This window comes from Larus michahellis, chromosome 14 (assembly GCF_964199755.1).
Source record: "Larus michahellis chromosome 14, bLarMic1.1, whole genome shotgun sequence".
Lineage (NCBI taxonomy): Eukaryota > Metazoa > Chordata > Aves > Charadriiformes > Laridae > Larus > Larus michahellis.
Window position 1 is genome coordinate 10,465,480 of NC_133909.1, and position 16,865 is coordinate 10,482,344.

At 44.8% G+C, this 16,865-nt stretch overlaps 1 protein-coding gene across 2 annotated transcripts in view; it reads right to left on the reverse strand.

Annotated features, from left to right (window-relative positions):
* The window catches only part of ASPSCR1 (ASPSCR1 tether for SLC2A4, UBX domain containing), a 45,222-nt gene extending 34,031 nt beyond the window's left edge, over positions 1 to 11,191 (reverse strand). Inside the window, exons 1-4 of one of the 2 annotated variants that reach the window (XM_074608003.1) lie at positions 11,060 to 11,191; positions 10,920 to 10,975; positions 10,004 to 10,115; positions 5,776 to 5,876 (exon numbers count right to left, since the gene is read on the reverse strand). In XM_074608003.1, the coding sequence (XP_074464104.1) occupies positions 5,776 to 5,876; positions 10,004 to 10,115; positions 10,920 to 10,975; positions 11,060 to 11,158 (368 nt within the window). In that variant the 5' untranslated portion in view covers positions 11,159 to 11,191. The remainder of the gene's footprint in view (positions 1 to 5,775; positions 5,877 to 10,003; positions 10,116 to 10,919; positions 10,976 to 11,059) is intronic. The other variant, XM_074608004.1, reaches the window with a different exon arrangement.
* Positions 11,192 to 16,865: the final 5,674 nt, after the last annotated feature.

The following is a 16,865-nucleotide window of genomic DNA, read 5'->3' on the forward strand; positions in this document are numbered from 1 at the left end:
ACTCCCTTGATCTTAGTGCTCTCTGGAGTCCAGTCTCTGAGGGGAAAAAATGGCTTTCCTCTACGCCTCATCCCACCAGGAAACAATCACTCATCACCTTGGGTGACTTGAAAAGAAACTACCTCTCTGCAAATCAGCTAACGAAATCCACCTGACAGCCCAGTACGGCAACGCACCCCTGCTCATCTCCCGAGGACCCCGACAAAAGAGGCTGAAGCTAGGCCCTGAAGACAGCTTGTCATTTTAAGCCCTGTTACGCCAGTGCTGACTACTGAACTCACGAGGAGCTTTGCAAATGACTGACTGACAGGGTTATGTGAACACTCGCACTTAACTGCCTCTTCAGTCACTGGATTCTAGTCTCTGCAGTGAACTTCACAGGAAAAACCAAACCCTGCAGCACCCTGGCAGCCTGAAAAAAAAATCCAGTATTTTTTACTGGAAACTAGAAGTTTTGGAAAGATATTTCTACATCAATCATCTCTTTGCATTGTTTGTAATTCTGCAGTAGCAGTCACAGCCACACAGTCTCCTAAATATACTTGCAAAACATTCATCAACTTGGTGTCTAAGTGCCACAAAATTTAAGCAGGAACTCAGACTGCTCATAGCTAGTGCATCACTTACACCTGTCACTTGTACCCTCAGGGACTCGTTCTCTATCTTGTGCTTTACTTTGTGAGCATCATACCCGGGGAACGGAACTCAGAATGACTATAAGAAAAGGACGTCAGTGATCAAGGCTGGGTTCATTCTGACTTTCCCTGGAAAGCAGTTTAATGAGCAGAGTTCCACTACTTAAAACATTCTGCCTTCAGCATCATGTAATTTAAACATACATAATTTGGGATGCAATATTACCATACACAAAGTTATCTCCAAGGTTTATGTAGGAAAAGGGTCCCTTAAGTAATAGTCGAAATCCATTCAGTCAACCAAGCATCTTAATTCTGAAGTGAGTGCATGCCCAAATGCATCTTACTACTTTCAGTGCATCAGTTCCAATAATCTGAAGTATCACCATAATGTTCCAAGTTACTTAACAACAACGGCTTTGCCAATATTACCTTATGTAGTCTTTCTATTATGTCCAAAATACGTCACAGATGAGCAGCTTAGAAGAATATATACACAATCAACGTCTTACATAATATTTTAACACCCATCTATTTAGCCCAGCACAAAGTGACAAAACAAACTGAACGGGAAGGAGTCAACCAGCTTACAGAGTAGAAATGGAAGGAAAATAGCCATTAAGTTCTGGGAAAATTCATGAAGGACATTTACATTTAGATACAAACCTCAGGTTAAATGAAATGTTAGTGAAATAGCTGGTACGCTCAGGATTGAGAGCGCCACCGTGAAAATTATGATACTCAATCTTTGAGTAATCCACAAGAGCATGTCAAAGAGTTCCAGCTGGAGGATGTGGGGAAGTAAACCTGTTAAGCACAGACCAGAATTGCGACTTCTGTTTGGTTTAATTGTAGCAATCTATCTCCCGTCTTGATGTAAAGATTAAAACTTAAGCCTTTCTAAATAAAGCATGCAACAGCATGGTGATATGGGACAAGGTGAGTCATAATGAAATTGAGAAGTCCACTCGCTAGAGTTAGCAAATCCAAACAGAGTGACATGTAAAACCAGTCCTGAGGGTCAGGTCCGGCTTAGGGAAGTCAGGGGCTGAGAACCACTTCCAGACCAGCTGCAGCAGATCACAAGGGGTGTATAGTCCTGAGGTCCCATTCTTTCAGAATACTTCTCCCAGCCACCGCACCAAATCCCATGTGCAGAAAGCGACAGACACACCCAGAGCATCCAAACTATTACATTCAAGCTTCAGATTATGAAACACAGTTAACTTTCTAACTCAAGATGAACAACCAAAACAACACTAGAATAGATCTGACACTGCTTTGCGGTTCTGCAAATAGTTATTCTATGTCAAGGACAGAAAGCCATATACAATGCTCTGCAGGAATCGAGAGATTCAGTTCCCAATACAGAATGAGCAAAATCTTGTTATTCAAGACCCAGGCTCCAACCTCCCTCACTGTTTTCACAGCAGCAACCAAGTAAGTTCCAAAGGCCAACACTTGACAAGGACAGGCAGAAAAAAATCCTGTCTCGATTGGAAGACTGGAACAAAACAGCACCTAAGAGACTACCTTTAGCACACCAGAGCAGGCTACGCGCACTCAGATTCTTCCAGACAATCCAGGAGAGCTAGTCACCCCTACCTTATTTTCAATGGTTTTTCTTCCAATAACGATCAGCTGTATCCCTACAGGAATCCTCGATAAAAGTGCACGAAAGTTGAAGGATGGCTGAGACATGGAGGAAGCAGTACAGGATCACAGAAGAGGCAGACAAAATAGCCCAGAGGAATAAAAGTTTGAACCTCAAGTTGCCTGTCTATCAGGAAAGGTGAATGATCGCCATTTAGGAGGGGAGAAGCCGAGGCACAATGGAATGCATGTCCTCACCAGAGACCCACAAGAGAGCAAGTCAATTTGACTTACACAACCTAGTTTCATTCACCTTTCCAAAACTCTTTTCCGCTTCAATCCAAACAACTCTTTGGACTGAAGATCCTTCTAAAAATGTATGGAAAATATCTGAACTTAATGAGCGATACCACAAAAGTAGCAAAGAGTCATAGTCATTGTCAAAACTGTCTTCAGTTGTCCAGCCTGCAATCACTTCTATGTAAAACAGTCTATAAAGCTACTGAAGCTGCCAGACAGGCAAGAGTGGGAGACAGAAAACCAACAGTTCTCCCAGGCCTTGTGCTAAAAGGGTATACAAAGCCTGTGCCCTCAACCGGTCTCTGCAGAACAGACTCCAAGGAAAGATCCCCCGAGACTTATTTTTGTATAACTCTTGGAAGCCAGCAGGCTCCTCCTCCAGCTGCTGTTAATCCATTACATGCATTCACTGAGGCAAGCACACACATCAAACACACTGTCATTTCTTTGATGTGCTGTTCTTCAGAAGGGGAACGGCAAGCAGATTAGATTCCTTCATGTAGTGATCTGACAGGGCCTGTAAACATCTTGTGCAAGGACTGCCGCACGCTGAGAGGAGGAGCAGCCTTACAATAGCTTCCAGACCTTCTTCAGACCCAATTAGCCAAGATGGACGCTGGAAACCCGGGGGAAATTCCAGTGGATTTAGAATACTTCCCCTCACGCACTTAGAGCAGCTGAGCATTCCAGGAAAACGTCTCCAGTTGGAAAGTCAAAGGAAGGATTCAGCAAAAGTCAACAACTAGCTGACTGGTTAGTCAACTGAGTCAATACACCATGAAAAGCAGCACAGCCAATGAAATCTATATGGATGGCTATAGATCCAGCTCGTTTTGTCACACACAGCATCTTTGCTGCTTGTTGAACTTAATCAAAAGTTTGCAAAGTCCATCCAAACATCTGAGCACAGCTTCCAGAGGGCAGAAGAGAACAGCTGTGTCGTATGAACTGAAGTTAACAATGCTTAGCACACTGTAGCAGTTAGAATCTTAAAAAGAGCAGCATGTACATTAACTATCAGTATTACAATAACCCATAACAAATAAAACCACTCCAAAGGAGTAAAATTATATAAAAAGCTCAAAATTTAAACCAAAGAAATAACCAACTAATGTGCAAGAAAGTGACACAAAGGCTATTTGCCACTGTGCGTTAATTACCACCCTCACCAGTCTACCAGTTCCCAAACTGCAACAGGCACTCTCCTCCTCCCAGAGGGCACAAAGCATGTACTAAGGTACAAGAGGGGCCTTAAAACACCCAGGAAAATGATACCTGGCTTTTTTTGCCTACCTCTTTCCTTGATCAAAAGAAAAAGGGTTCTTTTCTCTCTAGCATTTACATGAAGACTGTCCCTTTTGACTTAAGGGTAAATGCCACAGTGCAGACCTGGTTACGGACCATTAAAGATAAAAAGAGAACGATAAGTAAGACTCATTGATATTACTTCAGAGTCACTAGACTACCTCAAGCATTTCCTCAAACTACGGTTCAATGATACAAAAAGTTGAGTAGAAAAACGGACCTATGCCATTCCTACCCATCTGCTGCATCCTCCTTTTGCATCCTCGTTTCCAGACATACTACACTTCTTGTCATAACCACCTATGGAAGACAACCCTTAATTGGGTTAGGAAACTTATCTACCTGAAAGATAATGTAGGGAAAATACTATTTTTCAGCTGTACTAGCTACTTAAGCTCATTCTCCATAAAGCTGCATAAGCAGTATGAGGGGAGTTAGATAGGAGGGCAGGCAGTGAGCAGTAATTGTTCAATCCCCTACTGTTACGCAGAAGATGCCCCCAATACAAACTACCTCACTTGGGCCAGTACTAGTCACCCCTTTGATCTTGTTGCGGGCCAGTCTGGGAGCTAAGCTAGCAGAAAATTAACAGCACATCATTGGGAGACTGGAAGAATTAGTTCCTTACCCTGGAAACAGCTCCAGAGCAACTCCAGTCACACAATTCAACTGTGCAACCCTGACTTAATGAGATAACGTCAGCCAATTCGAGCCCAGAACCATGCTTCTCAGGCTATTTCAACTGCAGTGTAGAACAAGCAACTTTAAACTTTAGTTAAAGTAATTTATGCTAGTACATGTTAGTCTAGTACTAACACATACCCATAACCAGTCGATTACTACAGCTCAGCTAACAGGTGACAATTCATCATTCTGCATCCTGTAACTGCACCCTAAAAGGTTGAGCTTATCTGAATGCTACTGCAGCATCACCCCCACTACTGCCTCTTTAGATGAGTATTTAATTGGCTTGAGAAATTAATAAAAATAGTTCCAATTTGCACAATACCACAGCACAGTATCTGTACAGATGAGCACGGGATTCAAATGCAAAGGAGCAACTAGCAGAAGGTGAGGAATGTAAGAAAAAGAACAAGCTAGAAATACAGGATCTGAAAAAAAAATTATCAAGAGAAAGGTAAAGCCAACTACAATACAAAAAAACCCAAAATTTGGAAATTCTGTTCAGAATGGGATGGCTGTCACAGCTTCAAGGATTCATCTTCCAAGCCGTGACAAAATTAAAAGAACTGTCTTTAGAGAAAAGTTTATTAGTTTGACATTTCAAAACAATACAGTATTTTTAAGTCAAAACTAACGACAAAAGCAAGCACTGAATGTAGGCTGGACTCTAATAAGATTTCTAACCCACGTATATATTCAACAAACGGAGGACCAGAAATTCTTCCATTTAAACAGGATCTAAACAGTCTTTTGAAGATGCCACATCAGCCCGCTGAGAGCTCCAGACTTCCTTGAAGAACTTGCATGACAGCAAAGCCTCAAAAGCAATAGCCAACTCGCTTAAGAAAAAAAACCAAAACTCCACCACATCGAACTGCAGCACAGAAATACCGGTGATCAAGATAACGGAGGCTCCATCTCAACTCTGGCCGCAACTTGACTTCAAACAAGTCTGCGTTAAGACAGGCGTGGCAATATATCCAGTTATAGCTTCTTCCTAGCCTTAGCAGTTTGTTACAAGTTTATGCCCTGAAACAGGAGTGCTATCCCATGATTAAAAAGTAATAATGAAACCATGGAGCGTCAAATCTGAAAAAGCAAGGAAAAGGCAAACACCTGTGTTGTAAAGGAACACCAACACCGTCAAATAAATGCAAATTCTACAAATCTGCAGGATTTAGCTGGATCACTGTAACAAATGTAACTACCGTCATGCAGAGATACATCCAAACAAGTATTTTCTCTCAGCATTACTCACCTGATCTTTGCAAAATGGTTGAGAAGTTCCCACAAAGTCTGTTGACAGACAAATGTGTCTTGTAAACGGGAGCCATCGTCTAACTGTAATGCAATCCGAACCTATAGGAAAAATACACTAAATCAATCTAAAAATTGAATAAAAACTTTTTTTTCTTCACAACAACTTTTTTTCAATATTTCAGTGATCTCTAGAACCCGCTATCCAAAAAAAGCCCTTCTTCTTGTCTTTGACATCCCTGGCCAGACTCAATTCCAGTTGGGCTTAAGCTTCCTTAACTTCATCCCTGACTGCTTGGACAAGGTCTCTCCATTCCTCCCAGGTTACCCACCCTTATTTTCACTCTCCGTATGCTTCCTTTTTGTGTTTGAGTTTGGCCAGGAGCTCCTTGTTCATCCACGCAGGTATCCTGGTATTTTTGCCTGATTTCCTATTCATTGGAATGGACCGCTCCTGAGCACGGAGGCAGCCGTCCTTAAACATTAACCAGCTTTCTTGGGACTCTCTTCCCTGCCATATCCTGAACCGAAATATATTCGGACAAAGGCCAATGCAGGCGTCCCAAATAACGTGTCATCACAAGAGACTGAGATGTTCTGTTTTACACTAGCTGAAACTTTACAGCAAAGGTCTTCGCAGCTATTTAAAATGCATTCCAGTAACCCAGACAGGATTGATGCAGCTGCATAAACTAAAACATCAACCCAGAGCTCTGTCGACTTAAGCATCGATTTGCAGAACACTTCCCCAAGGCAGAACAAACAGGATACGTGCACAGCCACACAGAGAAAGGATGAATACGGTCCAAATCTATCTTTGAGTTATTGAAGACCTATCCAACTATTATCAGTCCAAAGAGACTACATGTGTAACTTGCAACTCACTAATGCTTCCTAATTATGTTTGGAATTTTGACATACAATTTAAGAGTAAATTAATCAAAAGTCTCAAAAATCATTCTGGACACTCAGTTATCAAGTTCTCAAACACCTGCAGAAAAAGACAAAGGCGAAGTAGCTGTCTATTCTAACAGGCCTTTTCCAACATGGAATGATTCACGTTCATTAGCAGGTCTCATGCAGATCCTACATATTCTACAGAGAATTGCTACCAAAAAAAAAAAACACCAAACCCCAAGGCATTTCTAAAATGAACACACTGAGGACAGTCCTGAAGAACTGCAAACTCAACTTTGGGGGTTGGACTAGATGACCTTTAAAGATCTGTTCCAACCCAGACTATTCTGTGATTCTATAAACTCCTGATGGTCCCAAAGGAAAAATCCAGCAGCTGACCCAACAGGCGCAGAACGGCAGAGCACTTCAGGTCTTATCTTTACCTTTTAGGGAATATTCAGCTTTCCTTTTCAAAATGTGTAATTCTAAGTTTTCCCAATTAGCTCACCCATCTAAAGAAAAGTAAAAAAAAAAAAAAAAAAAAAAAAAAAGTCCCTATTAGACAGCACCTAGTGTCTCTAGTCAACTACGTTTTTCTGAAGTCCACAGACATTGGCCTTGTTCAGAAGTCTGACGTAAGCCTAGGACATCAGCAGAAGCTTTCTTTCGTTCTGTTTTCACGTGTCCCTACCGACAACCTCAGAGTGTCCTCTCTCTGTGAGAGCGTGTGTCTGTGCATGTGTGTGAGCTGAGGGGGGAGAGAGAGATGGGAAAAAATAGACACCACATACTCCGGCAATCTACTGTGATTTCCTTGGAGGAATGTGTTTGTCATCTGCCTCGGCTCCTACCAGTCCTTGCAGGACTGCAAATTGCGATCTGCTGGAGACAGGAATTTTTCTACATAAAGGAAACAGTGGCATCGTCAACAACTAGCCAACAGAACTAAGTCGTTTCATCCCACCACTAACACAGTCTCCTGGTTTCTCCTATGCTGGAGACAAGCCTTAGATTATCTTCAGCTACAGCGGAGTGATGACAGCTGACATCACCATTCTATAAGAATCCAGCCCAGAAATTCAGACTACCAGTTGCATCAGTTTTTGGGCAACAGTTCAAAGCTAAGCATGTCACGAAAGTCATATTCAGTCAATTAAAAAAGTCTTCTTAAAAATTCCAGGCTCTCTATAAAATAATAGAGACACCACTGCCAATTATCTTCTAAGTTTACAAACATATAAACAAAAGGCTAACAACTTTAACACTAAAACTGTACTGATGTACAGTTCCCCTGAACTGTACCCCGAGATCACCTGCCATCAATAGGGGAATTTGTTCAGTTTTTCTCTAAAGAACTGTCTTATAGGAATCAATGATTTTTACATGCGAAGGCAAATCCAAAAGCATTCTGCTTCCCAAACATCAGCTCTGCTGAACAAACTCGTGATTTATCGAAACCTGTGTCCTTTCTCTAGGGGTAACTGCTGCCAACGCACGACAGGAACGCACACCTACTTCCACGCGCATTATCTCAATAAAAGAGACAACAACAAAAGGCACAGAAGCAAATTCATCCCAGCATTACCGCAGTCAGCCTGCATGACTGAGTTCACATCTCAGCTGCCACCGTATTAGGGCATAACGCTAGTGCCAATTCTGGTCACAGAGTTGTCTAGCTGTTTTAAACTTCCTACAGTATTTGACACTGTGGCGGGGAATTCTTTTGGTCAATTGTATTTTGTACAAAGTATTTTCTTACACCGTCTGTAAAATTCTTCCAAATTCTTCTCTGTTCTTGGTTTATGGGACAGCAACTCTGTTTAGACTACACCCTTCACAAGCACATTCGCTGTATCTTCTCAAGTCCATAAAATAGCAAAGAACACACCAAGGGAAGCCTCACTTCTGCAGATTCTTCTGTTGAAATATAACTAAACAGCAACAATTTAAACTTTCATTAAGTCTTCTCTTTTGTGATCTAAAGTAGTGATTCCATGTTATAACCCCTCTCCTACAGTACACAGTCCTTCTCACCCTTTCTGATATGCTGTGTATATCTTCCTGGAAAAAAAAATAAAATCACTGTTTTTGTTCAGTAAAATACCTCCCAAACTGGATGCAAATGTCAGATCAAGTCACCACTGTACCATCTTAAGAGAAACACTTTCCTCTGGAAGATGAACTCCATGCCATCGCTTTTTTTAACTGAAAATTTTAAGCAGATGCTACCAGCTTGTGGTATTTTTTTTAAATAAATACGTCATTTGGAGCACAAACTTCTTTCTACCACAAAGTCGTAAAGAAAACATTAGTGCCAAAACAAAGCACATGCAGGTTTTACAGAGGAAAACATGGACATCAGTGACCCCCAAAACTACGCTGCATGCCCACAGTGAACTACAGCAGAGATTCCAAAACCTTCTCACACTACAAAGTTCACTTTTCAATGTATGTATCGATTTATCTTTGTGACAGCGAAGGCAGCTGCCTATAACAAAATGCCACTGATGCAATTTGGCAGACAGACATGGAGATATTAGCACTAAAAGACCTGCAACTTTCAAAAAAATCAAGAAACTCCATAGGAGGAAGTCAGTAAAGAGAGATGACTGTCAGTGATAAACAAATTTTCATTCCCAGGCTACTTAAATAAGATCACACATCATTTTTACTACATAAAATGTTTACACTCATTAACACCTATGCATTGTTTTAAAAGTTATGCCTCCAACTGCTATAACAACATGCATAAAAGATTCTTAAATCTCCTAAATGTAACAAGAATTCAAACACAACACAGCATCCGTAAGCGCTTTGCAAATTTTACTGAATTGGGACATTCAGCAACTGCTAAACGCAGCACGCGTCAAAAAATTCTAAAGCCGTGTGAACCCACCGTGAACAGCAATGCTGGGAAAGAAGCAAAAGAGAATCCTGTAAGAATTTGAGATTTTAGTCAAAATCCAGAGGCAGACAAGAGTGACTGAAATAGAAATTAGGAAAAGGAACTGAGTTAGTAGCTCTACTGCTGAGCAAAGTCATCAGTGATGTTTAACTTTGTATACATTCATGGCTACTAGCTTTTCAGCTCCCCAAAAGATCTCCCTATCCTCCAGCACACAGCTGGAACTCCACTATCATAACGACCGCGAGCAAAGACTTCCAGCTACTAAATTACCATTTTCCACCACACCTCAGCTGCTCTTTGGGTGCTCTTCCACTCAAGCATTGGCCGAGCCCAACAATACTCTTGCTCATTAGATCCAAGGAGCTCAAACCCCCAGCACAACCGATAACTGAACAGATCAGGTGACACTGTGCAACAAACATACCGTGTTTCCAACTCCCACTCTATTAGAGACTGGCACCATCTCCAGCTTGGCATTGTTGGGCAGCCTGGCGAACCTCCACTGTAAAGAGAGATCCAACACGCTCCTCTGAAACCTAAGGAAGAACACAGCCCATGAAGACACCAGGAACGGTCCTGTACCGCCTTCAGATCACCTCAGGGACTGGCCACAATGCAAAGTCCAGGTACTGAACAGGAGAATTCCCCGCAGGCTGACCAGAAGCCATAGAGCATAATTCAACAACGCACACCAGGTAATTCAGGAAACAGTCATTGACAAAAATTACACGGCACACCAAAAAAGTTGCAGTCTGTAGAGGTCACAGATATAATACTCAAATACATGTTTCTCCTCAGGCTTTAGGAGATAAACAGCAGCTGAACACGTATTCGAGCATGGTGTTCACTGTTAAATAACAAGGTACTTTTTTTTTTTACAGCTGCTCAGGCAAATAACTTCGTGGTTATGACTCCGCTGAGGTACAGAGTCTCACACGGGCCTAGAGGGGCCGAGTCCCACCAGCCTGTGAGCCGGCCGCAGCGCGCGCGGGGAGGGACGCCCTGGCGCAGGTGGCACGGGGTCTCGGTCATCCACCCCAAAAGCAAAGGGAACCTGGCACGGGGAAGTCGGGAGATTCGTGTGCACAGAACTCTGTTCGCGAACAGCGGGGATCCGCGGAGCCTCTCGCCAGGGACGACCTGACCGATCTCCCCCGGTGACCGGCGGAGAGCGGGGCCGGCCCTGGGCGAGGAGCTCCGTCACCCCGGGCCCCCGCCCGCCGCGGGGTAGGCCCGCCGCACCACGGGCAGGCCGCCCTGGAGAGCCCGGCCCGGGAGGGCGGCCCCGGGCGCGGCGCCGGCCGGGCCCGCACGCGGCCCAGCGGGGCGGAGAGACTCACTTCAGGCCGTACTCGCCGGGACTGCCGCCCTGCTTCCTGCAGACCTCCTCAAGGATCTGCGGAGAGAACGGAGGCGTTACGGGCCGGGCCGGCCCGAGCCCCGCCGCGCCGCGCCGCCGGCCGCCCCCGCGCGGACCCACCTGCAGCAGCACCGTGCCGGGCCCCACCCGCACCGTGACCCGCCGCCCGCTGGGGGCCAGCACCGACACAGCGGCGCCCCCCCCGCCCGTCGCCGCCATCTTCCCGCCCGCCGCGGCGCCGGCCCTCGCACAGCCGGGGCGGAGCCGGGCCCTGGGACGGGCCTGCCGCAGGCCGCGCCCCGCCCCGGGCGCAGCCGGGCCCGGCCGAGCCGAGCCCAGCGAGCCGTCCCCGGCCCGAGGTGGGCTGGGCAGGCGGCTGTGCGGGCCGGGGCCGCGGCCGGGGCGAGAGGAGAACCCCGAGAGCCGGCGGGGCCCGGCTGGGGCTGCCCCGCAGCTCGGCGGCAACGGCAGCGGGCCAGGCCCGGTGCTCGCCGGGGTCTCTGAGGAGACGTAGCCGGTCGCCGGGGTGCCCCTGGGCCGGGGGTGGCTGCTGCGGTGCCTGGCACGGCTCAGGGACGGGCCCCGCATGCCCCAATTAGGGCGAGAAATGTGCAGATTTAAGCTCTCGCCTCTCTACCAAGCAGTGAGGGCAGTGACTGACAACTCTGACAATACCTGTGCGTGCAAGAAAGGTGCTCCTTGGCAAAGCATAAAAGCCATTGCAACAGCCAAATTTTGGTGAGAAGAGGGGTGCATCTCGCTACCTTCCCATTGCCAGATGAGTGTCACACAGTGGCACTGGTGGGATGACGAATTATGGCATCCGGCTGCCTTGGAAAGCTATTTCTTTGGGGGGAAAAAAGTAAAAATGTTGATCAGGCATCTCATGATTAGTGTTGCAAACTCAAGGTGCACTGCAGCTAGGGAACGAATATTGTCTTGCATTTTACAACACAAAATTTCTCAGAGACTTCATGAGTTCTCCACTCTCAGCACCGCCTTTTCAGCGTCAAAGGCATTCTCAGAGATTCAATTACAGTCTGTTTTGTTTGCTATCATAAAAAAAAAAAACTTTAGTTTGGGTAACCACTGGAATTTATTTAGCCTAAGTTGTTACCACATGCCAAATATTTTCTCTACTACTTCTATATTTATCATATATGTTAAGTCCCCACCACCACCCCCAGCGCCCACAAAAATGTCTGCTTTGCTTGGCCTATAAAGGAAAAAGATCCTTTTAAGGAAAGACACTTTTGTAAAAGATAACACTTGCTCTTTTTTACCGTATCAGCAGTGTAAGCGAAGGGAGAAAAAGAGAGGATGGGAATTTTAATGATGGTGAGACATGCCCTTGCTTCTGTGTGTGGATTCCTTAACACCGTAACTGCTCAATAAGATGTAGTAATAGTAATAAAGGATGCCCTGGTGTATAATGTGTTGTTTAATGCTTAGAAATGTCTGTACATTTTTTCTTTCCGTTCTGTTGGGAGATGTCATGGTCCTATCACTTACACAGCTACAGTATTCAGGATACTGGCATCCCAGTCCGTTTCCGTAATTCCTAAACACATTAAAATGGTTTAAGTTGAGGTAGTTGACTTTCAGAGCTGGGATGGACACGAGGTGTATATATGGCCAGTTTCCACAGAACAGCTGATTTGTAACTTGTCAGCCCACATCAGCTGAATGACCTTCAGTTGTACATCACTACCCTGTAAGTTGTCCATGGGCACTTTTTTTTTCCTACTATTTTAGCCAAGCAGCTATGGAACTTTCTGAATACAGTCGTGATAGCTATGTATGGAGGTATTACCACCATCCTCCTCTTGTCAGTTCTCAGCTTATGTAGTGAAGAACTTTGTTCATACTTTGAAATTCAGCGTTGCATGAGGAGGTTATGAATTACCATCCTCTCGAGGATGCTCTTTTCTAGGAGAGAGGCCCACATCTTAGAAGTGCTTCTCGATAAGGATGGCTACACTGCTCACAGCAAGGGATGCGGAACACAGCGTCTGACGGCCACTGGGAACAGCACTGGAGCACTCTGCGATTATATTTTCCCCAGTATCAACTTCCAGTTTTCAGCAATCTGCATCTTCTAGACTTCCCGAGTCAGGGGTTGTGTCTTTACATCTGATCATACCTGATGGATTTTTCTTACATGAATTTGCCCAGCCGTGTTTTGAGCCCATCTGAGCTTTTGTCACGTCCAGGATCATGGAGCAATGGATGCCACAGTTAAATTGTGTCGTATGACACAAAGTACTTAATTTTGTTTGGTTTAGAACTTCTTCCTTGGTGTTCCCCAGCTCTTGTTAAGAAACAATCACTGATCATTCTCTGTTACCTTCTCTGTAACATTCACAACTTGAGAGATATATTTCTTATAATTCCCTACCTTTTTAATTGCTTTTTGCTGTAAAATATGCGAAGAGGCATGAGGACTTACGGGCAGATCGATATGAAAGTTTTCACACTTTTTCCTACAAAGGGTGCAACAAGTATCTATGGTGTGCAAGTTCTTGGTTTTTAAAATAGGGTAGAGATCCAGAGCCCTGCAAGCATCTAACGCAGAATGAAGATATCCTGTCCTTCCACTAATTAATACCTTCATAGAAGGTATGAAGAAGAAAAAACAACTAAAATGGTTATGTTAATGCCAGTGATTATTCAGCTGCTGAGGTGGAGCAGCCTTTCAATTTTAGAAGATAGATTTTGGGTTTCACGGAGCCCAAAAAAGTGGTCTCGTTTCTGGATAGGGGGTAGCTCCTCTGATGTCTGAAGCAGGCAGCTGTTTCCGATTTTGCATTTGAAAGTGACACATCCCTTAAAGAAACGTTGCTCCTGTTAAAAAAGACACTGATGTAATTTGAGCTGAACGTTTCCAAGTTGCGGGATTAGAGAGATGAATCTAGTTTTTAATGGCATGTCATAATCAGAGAGTTGCATGGAGGTTAAGGGTCACATTTCATACCCAGAGCCACTTCTAATCTCAAATATTTATCTCAAATTAGAAGCATCGGGAGAGAAAGAAGGGGGAGGTAACTACAACCTGGAGTTCATTAAAGTGCTACAAGGAAAGAGGAACTCATTAAGGAATAGCTGAAAATACCCTTCACAATTCGGATTTCTGTCACTGTCAGGATCAAGAGGATGCCCGCAAATCTACCAGGTGAGTCTCTGCAAAACAACATCTGCCGTGCTGAAAACTTCTCAGAAATCGCATTTCTCTAGTGATTAGAGTGAACAAACTGTCGAATGACCTTTCCCTAAAATCACCTTTTCTGCAGCTGGTGCTTTGCATTAGAGATGTATCCCTGCATTATCCACGTTTGCACTCTGTCACACCCATGCAGAGAATAATGCATACATTTGCTTCTCAACAGAGCATGGAAATCCCTCTTTTTTTTTTTTTTTCCTCTTTCAAACGTATAGGAAATTAACTGCGAACATCTAGAAATATGTTGTAGCCAGTTCCAAAACATGATACAGAACAATAGTTACTTATCGTGGTAACGATGATTCTGAAAAGGATTTCCTCCTGTCTGTACCAATGGTACGTAGAACCACAGAATGGCTTGGGTTGAAGGGACCTTAAAGATCATCTAGTCCCAACCTCCTGCCATGGGTATTCTACCTGCCACCAGTCGTGCCAAGTCCTGGGGACGCTCAGGAGAGTGGTTCCCACCAGAGCATCCCACGGCTCATTACATTTGTACAGAGGGTATAAACGCGCTCTGTTGCCCTGTGGGAGTTGCTTTGCCCTCACTCACCACAGATGCTAGAAGAGATGTAGCATGCCTGTGCAAAAGCAGGGTTTATCTGCTGGTGAGTGGTCTTCTGTGGGGTAACTCACACCACGAACACACTTTTGATCAACACAAGACCCAAGAAACAACCTGGGGAACTTCATCTGAGCCCAGGCTGTGGAGCGGTAGAGCTGGCAATGGAGGGGAAACACACCTCCGGCACAAGTCCCTGCACAGGGCTTCAGGTGTAATCCTCTCGGCTTCTGATAGGGAAACGTCAACAGGGCAAGTACTGGAGCTGCCTTGGTCCTGGCAGAGTACGAGGGAATGTCAGAACTGTCTCATTTGCTATTTATCACGTAGTCCGGTATACTTCAACATATAGAACAACATTAGGACATACTGGAACATACTATGCAGAATATTTCATTTTTAAAGGTATTACACGAAAACACCATCTCCCTTAGCATTATTCCCAATCATTAAAAATCTCCTGCTGGCCTCCTACGTGCCTTAATCCTACCAATAAAAACAACCCATCTTCAGTGCCTGGAGAGGAGTCCAGCTCTTTCACAGCTTTCCCCGAGCTCCCTTCCGTGCCGAGCCCCATCTCTTCAACGTAGGGTGGCTTCTACCAAAAGGTGAAAACTTGGTGAACCTCTCATGCTGAAGGACACTATCCCAAAATTCTCCAAAATCTGTGTGCACTTTGATGTTTTCTCAAGTTCAGTATGTCAAAGAGTTAAACTGTACTAGATTTAAATGTCTAGAGGTGAGAAAGCAGTCTGTCATGCCATAACCTCACGCAGCCTTTCCTTCTTCTTACCAGCCCCTTGCTCCTTCCTGACAGGGAATCTGAACATCTCACTTGGTTTTGGAGGGAGGACAAGTAAGAGTGCTCTGAAATAAACCCTCCTGCGCTACCCGAACCAGAAGAAAGCAAGCTGAAGGGGGCTCAGTAAAGCCAAGATGGGCAAAATTTAAATTTCTTTGCTTCCCCTCTTTGGACACAGGCCCAAAGATCTGCAACTTTAACACGCATTCCTCTTTGCCCTAAGGTTCTTCACATTCAGTCACCCCTTTGTGCAGCAGCTGGTACAAGGTCTTACGGAGCCCCATAACTGCAGACCCCCCCAAGGAGGAGCATGGAACCCAGGAAGCCTGCAAGGGGATCAACTTCACGCCTTTTCCCTAAAGAAGTAGGATGGAGTTCAGCAACCTTATCCATCCCATTTTCTTGCTGTAGCTAGTGGAATTTGAGGTCCTGGAGTTGTTTATGCTGACTGTTCCAGTGACCCTGAGCACTCTCGGGGACTGACTTAGTGATTTAGCTGTTCGGACTTCGCACAAACTAACCAGCTTCCAGCTGCACCTCTGCTCAGGCAGACAGAGGAGCTCTCTGACTAGCTATAACTAGTCCTAGTGACCACTTGCTCATACCTGTCATGGCCAGTGAGGAAGGGATGTTAAACCCAGTATAGAAAAAGATACGGTGATACAGAATTTTGCTGGGACCAAAAATATATCAGGGTGTGAGTGTAGTGCACATGTAGAGGGGTATGTTCAATTTAGTGGCTTTTCCTGGCTTAAAGATACTGTTGGTACTATCAGCGCTTAAATAAAACATTTGGAGGTAAAAATCCGACTGAGGACAGAGCTAAGGCTGCGACTATATAAGAGTAACTGAAAGATTAAAAAACAACACAGAACAACCAACATGGCAAGCAAATTGCAAACCCATGTGCTACGTATGTAGGAAATTCGGAGTTGAGAATACACTTAGAAAGTCCAAGCGCGCCAAGGTAAAAAATGTAGTTGCAGCAGCTGGACAGCCTTACCTCTGTCTCTACAAAAGACCCCTCCGCTTAGTACTTTAAGATTATACTATTTTCACCTTTTCTGATCCCAGATAGATTACATTTCCCGGTAAAGACAGGCTGTTTCCCTGCTAGGGGGGCTGTCGAGGGGTGTGAGCTGTCCGTTCCGGAATCCACAGGAAGATGGAATTATTCAAATCGTAGCATTTTCTCTCTTTTTCCTCGGTTTTTAATACCGAGGTCTGCGACAAGGACGGCAGGTCTCTGACACTCCTGGCTCTCGCAGACGGGAGCCACTCTGCTCGCTGGGACCCGACATGGCTTTTTCTCCAGGACCCTGTCTGCAGTCACGGGGATGTG